We start from the raw sequence: 2740 nt of genomic DNA on the forward strand, positions 1-2740 counted from the left end.
ATCTAGGTGAAGCAGAGACAGGAAGAAGTTACCAGAATTTTAGATACTTACAAAATAAAGTATGAATTAATAGATATTTCTGTGAGTTTGAAAATACTTCAGGAAATGAGGACTAAAGTTTCCACCCCTAGGGCTCTACCACCTCAAATATTCAATGGCCAAGAATATTGTGGGGTAAGAATAAATGTCCATTTTTATTTTATTTTCATTTCATATTTTAAGGTTATATACATTTATGAGCTGTGAGGGCAAGGTTTCTTCATTTACACAATAACTTAAATATGTTCCTGAAGATAAGGCAATGTGTAGTTCATTATGAAAAAAAAAACATAAAAGAAAAGTATATCATGCTGCTTGTTTTGAGGTACACAGTATNATAATTAGCAAATTTACCTAGACACTTGAATTTAATTACTTCATAAGTGGAGATTATCAGCATTGATATTACAAGTTAATTTTAATAATTTTTAGGATTTTGAAATGTTTCACAAGGCAAAGGAGACCAAAGAGATTCTTAAATTCCTGAAGATGGAATGAATGTGCAGTAATGATACAAAAGATTTTTATCAAGGTGGATCTGCGTGTACTTCCAAATACATTGGTTACTTTTAATTAAAAAATACAAGAGCTTTATTAAGGTTAATTGATATCTAGATTCATTTGCAATCACTAACATGGGGGCTTTTACAAGTTCAATTTTGCTTACAATAATTTCTTTGTTACAGAGTGAACACTTTACAAAGATGTGTAAAAAATATCGTTAAACATTTATCAAGATCAAATTTCTTTTTGTTTATTTGACTGTACAATGAATGTAATAAGTTTTTACATTTACAAACTGATTAACTCATAATATAATTTTAGCAAAGTTATATATTTGATATTTGGTTCATGTGGTTTTATACAGAAAAAATATGTCTTTCAGTGGATACACACCAAACTTTAATAAATGTGCCATTGATTGTAACAGGGGATCAAATGTGGGTGGCTCCCATGAAATAATGAATAGTAACTACAAAATAATGTAAAATCTAATAACTAAGATTCATAAACATCACTAGAGTATAAATTGTACTATACTTTTCATACAAATAAAAATATAAATTTTCTGTTTTAAATTATACTGCTTTAATTGAAGCAACTTATACTAACTTAACTGTGTTCGAAAACATGTGAACACAATTTAAAACTGACAGTAAAACTATAAAAACTACACTTTTAATTCTGCAAGGAAAGATTTAAAGTAATACGTTCAGTACCATAAAAAAAGATTTTCCTAGAAACGTCTCAGAATAGAAAATATATGACATATTCTCATAAGAAATATAAAGTAAAATAAAATCATGGCCAAGTATAAGTTATAGATGTAATCTAGTTAGTTCCTGAAAAAACAAATACAATAGAACCTTGGATAACTTGTTCTGTTATTCCACAAGATGAGCAACAATTTCTAATAAATGTTAATTTGGTAAGTGAGCAATGCCTTGCAATACAAATAGTCCATGATGCCAAACGTCACATGATCACAACTGAGCCAATGGTTGTTGAAATTTGCTTTGATATACAAGTGCTTTGGGTTACAAGCATGTTTCCAGAATGAATTATGCTCACAAACCAAGGTTTTTCTGGGTAATAATTCCAAATCAACAATTAAATGGTTTCATCCTTCACCTTCAAATTTTTTTCTTCCAAGATTTTATTTAAATTCAAGTTAGTTAACATATAATGTAGTATTGGTTTCAGTAGTAGAATTTAGTGATTCATCATTTACATACAACACACAGTGCTCATCCCAACAAGTGCCCACCTTAATGTCCATAACTCATTTGGCCCACGCCCCCACTTCTCCTCCAGCATCCCTCAATTTATTCTCTATAGTTAAGAGTTTCTTATGGGTTTGCCTCCCTATTTTTATCTTATATTATTTTTCTTTCCTGTCCCCTATGTTCATCTGCTTTGTTTCTTTTTTTAATGTTTTATTTATTTGTTTGTTTGTTTCTGAGAGAGACAGCGTGAGCAGGGGAGGGTCAGAGAGAGAGGGAGTCACAGGCTGAAACAGGCTCCAGGGCNCATATTTTATATGTAATATATATTATATATATAATATATACAATTATATATGTATATTAATTTATATTATATATCTTCCTTATTCATTCTTCATTCAATGGACATTTGAGATCTTTTCATAATCTGACTATTGTTGATAGTGCTGCTATAAACTTCAGGGTACATGTGCCCCTTTGAACAAGTATTTTTGTATCCTTTGGATAAATACCTAGTAGTATAATTGCTGGTAATTCTATCTTTAACTTTCTGAGGAACCTCCACACTGTTTTCCAGAGTGGATGCACCAGTTTACATTCCCACCAAAAATGTAAGAGGGTTTCTCTTTCTCCACATCCTCAACATTTATTGTTTCCTGAGTTGTTAATTTTAGCTATTTTGATGGGTGTGAGGTGGTATCTCATTGTGGTTTTGATTTTTACTTCCCTGATGATGAGTGATGTTGACCATTTTTTCATGTATCTGTTANTTCGGACGCTTAACCGACTGAGCCACCCAGGCGCCACTCATCTGCTTCTTTCTTACATTCCACATATGAGAGAAATCATATGATATTTTTCTTTCCCTAACTGACTTATTTCACTTAGCATAATACACTATAGTTCCATTTATGTCATTGCAACTGACAAGATTTCTAATGACTTTAAAAATATTTCATTCTTTTCGATGAAAA

General features: G+C 30.8%; 1 protein-coding gene across 1 annotated transcript in view; it reads left to right on the forward strand.

The window, feature by feature from the left end:
* LOC144229434 (SH3 domain-binding glutamic acid-rich-like protein 3) overlaps positions 1 to 582 on the forward strand; it is a 4079-nt gene extending 3497 nt beyond the window's left edge. Inside the window, exons 2-3 of the mRNA XM_077761476.1 lie at positions 7 to 174; positions 472 to 582. Of these exons, the coding sequence (XP_077617602.1) occupies positions 7 to 174; positions 472 to 537 (234 nt within the window). The 3' untranslated portion in view covers positions 538 to 582. The remainder of the gene's footprint in view (positions 1 to 6; positions 175 to 471) is intronic.
* The last annotated feature ends 2158 nt before the right edge of the window (positions 583 to 2740 follow it).

Source organism: Crocuta crocuta, unplaced genomic scaffold, assembly GCF_008692635.1.
Source record: "Crocuta crocuta isolate KB4526 unplaced genomic scaffold, BGI_CrCroc_1.0 scaffold1385, whole genome shotgun sequence".
Lineage (NCBI taxonomy): Eukaryota > Metazoa > Chordata > Mammalia > Carnivora > Hyaenidae > Crocuta > Crocuta crocuta.